At 36.3% G+C, this 2,826-nt stretch overlaps 1 protein-coding gene across 5 annotated transcripts in view; it reads right to left on the reverse strand.

Moving 5' to 3' along the window:
- Positions 1–347, reverse strand: part of LOC103151436 (receptor-type tyrosine-protein phosphatase H-like) — a 15,795-nt gene extending 15,448 nt beyond the window's left edge. For 2 of the 5 annotated variants that reach the window (XM_016681443.1, XM_016681442.1), the window contains exon 1: positions 216–347. In XM_016681443.1, the coding sequence (XP_016536929.1) occupies positions 216–258 (43 nt within the window). In that variant the 5' untranslated portion in view covers positions 259–347. The remainder of the gene's footprint in view (positions 1–215) is intronic. The other 3 variants (XM_016681445.1, XM_016681444.1, XM_016681446.1) reach the window with 3 other exon arrangements.
- Between the last annotated feature and the right edge of the window lie 2,479 nt (positions 348–2,826).

Raw genomic sequence — 2,826 nt, forward strand, 5'->3', positions numbered from 1 at the left:
CAGCAGCATTGATGTTCCTAGAGACAGAACCATATTCCAGTCTGTATGTTGAGATGCCATCAACTTTGTCCCACTTCAGAGTTAAACTGCTGGTGGTCTGGGTCTCCACTGAAACACTGGCTACGTTTCCAGGAGCTGAAACAAGGAGACACTTGAGAAAAACTAAAGGTAACTTATAAAAGATAAACAATAATAATAATACTTTCTATACTAACCAGGTTCTGTAGGTTCAGATGTTGTAGGTTCAGATGTTCTCATTGGTTCTAATGTTGTGGAGTTCACTGTTACAACCTGAAACCATGAATAAAAAACACATTAAAGATGCTGGAGAACTATTTGACTATGACCAGTAGATACATAAATCATTTTTCCAAAGATAGTTGTCCGAAAAGTTGTTTCCCCTCCTGACTTCCTGTTATTTGCATGTTTGTCTCACTTCAGTGTTTCTGAACATCAAACCAGTTTAAATATTAACCAAATACAACACAAGTAAACACAAATTGCAGTTTTTACATGAAGACGTTTATTATTAATGAAATAGAAAAACTCCAAAGCGATATGAAACAGTAATTGTTGGTGTTTTGGTGTAGAGCTGAATTCATGGCTCCATTGATCACAGCAAGACTTCCAGGTCCTGAAGCAGCCAAGCAGCCCCAGAGCATCACACCACCACCACCGTGTTTTACCATCAGTACAATGACATGGTGTCACTTTTACACCAGATGTAATGAGACACACTCTGTCCAGAGAGTCCAGCTTTTGTCTCGCCAGACCAGGAACGTTGGGGATTGTGGTGGTTGCTCATACCAACACATCATGTTTGTATTTATTTATTTATTTCTGAATTTACATTATTAGTTACAGGATGATGTGGATCTGAGTGATAAAATCTCCATCTTTGTCATTGATTATTCCCCTAGAATCACATGAACAAGCAGAGGCTCGTCACCGCTGTCAGGTAAACCTCAGCTCTTCCACCTCATGTGTTGACTGAAGCAACAAATTTACCCCAGCTTGCTGCTGATTCAGAGCCGTAATAAATCCAGTGTTGACTTTTAATCCCTATATAATTTACCTAACCAGGTCTTGTTAACTGACAACTTGCATAAGAATAAGGAAGAAATGGGCAAGAATGAATAAACTGGCTGCCCCCTTTCAACAAGCTAAAACAACTACAGTAGTAAAATTATAATATAATGTTTTTGAATTGTTTTTGAATTAATCAAAATGTTTCTCTGCAAGGAAGTAACATTTCAGTTACTTTCTTGCAGGAAATAATTGAAATGTTACAACATTTCTCTGTCACAGATTAATGTGGAGAAATGAGAAAAAGCAGAACTACCTGTCAGAAAAGATCAGATCATTTCCAAGATATCAAAGACTCATTTTTGTTTTTCTTCATAAAAGTATTCCTAACATTGCATCAGAGTCTTCAACACTGCTTGGACCAGCGCTCCTAAAATAGTTTAAAACTGGAATAACCTGCACCAATTTAAAAACACCTTGTTGTCAAGAGATTTGAAAGCACAGATGCATCAACATCAGTGCAGAAACAGGAAAAACCATGGAGTCTTCTTTACATTTACAAACTTCAGAATCAAAGATGGCTGCCATGCATTTAGAACACAGTAACAGCTGCAGTGATCTCCTGTGTACCATTATTCTGGTGGTTTGTATCTTCAACAATGTACAACATTAATGTACAATGTCCATGTGTGAACATACTTTAAATGTTTGAATGCATAAAAAGCAGCTGCATTAATTACTATTAGCTCACATTAATAACAGCTGTTCATTAAATGCTCTGATTCAGAAAACTCATAACTGAAAAAAGCTAAAGCTGGTTAATGTTCTGACTCCAGAAGTAACCAAACCACCACAACTGGTTAAAATGCTCTTCACTGCACAGCTCCTCTGATCAGCTCCTGTCTGAAGGGACGAAAAGAAAAATATTTAAAAAAGAAACACTCACCCAGAGCAGAGTTAGGAAGACATACATCAACCGCGTACAAGAGGAATATCTGAGGAATAAAGGTCTCATCGTTGTTATTGATAATAATCAATATTACACTATGATCAGGTCTTTGCTGCGTTCAGTCCTGCTCCACTGATCTGACCCAGATCTCTGTGCTTCCTGCTCTTTTCCCCAGTAATAAAGTCAATCATTGTTTCCTTTTCAGTCTCAAACTTTTGCTCCTCCTTCAGTCACTGTGCAACTTGTTCAAGACCCATTAAAGGACATCAAGCAAATTTCTGGTGTTAAATATTTTTAGAGCTGATACAGCTTGTGAACAGCTTTTTATCTTTAGCATAATTTTCATTGTCAGCTTAATAACATTAAATTATCATTCAACACATTAGAAAAGTCAAATAAAAGCAATTAAAAACAGATGAAACATAACAAATACTATAAATACAAGTTTGTATGCATAGATCTTAAAATATCACATATATGCAACAGCCATAGTTAATTTTATTGGTTATTTTTACTGCACTGCATTATCTCTGGCTTTCTTGTGATTGCAGCAAATAAGGAACTGGATAAAGAAGAAATATGACTTAGAGAATCCAAGTCACCTGATATTTTATGAGGTACCTATGCTGTGTCAAAGAGTTGTTGAAAAATGGAGGAAGTTGATAAAAGTTTTTATTATTTCTTGACTTTAACCCTCTGATGCGTGACTGACTGGCTGTACAGTCTGTCAGTGGCTCCTTTTTGAGCCGGGTTACGATCAATGTGTTTTTATGCTACTTCCGTCATTTTCATTCAGAATAATGTTTTGTATAATACTTTCCACTGTGCTTTATTTCACACAAGAATTATTT

Source organism: Poecilia formosa, unplaced genomic scaffold (genome assembly GCF_000485575.1).
Source record: "Poecilia formosa unplaced genomic scaffold, Poecilia_formosa-5.1.2 Scaffold281, whole genome shotgun sequence".
Classification (NCBI taxonomy): Eukaryota; Metazoa; Chordata; class Actinopteri; order Cyprinodontiformes; family Poeciliidae; genus Poecilia; species Poecilia formosa.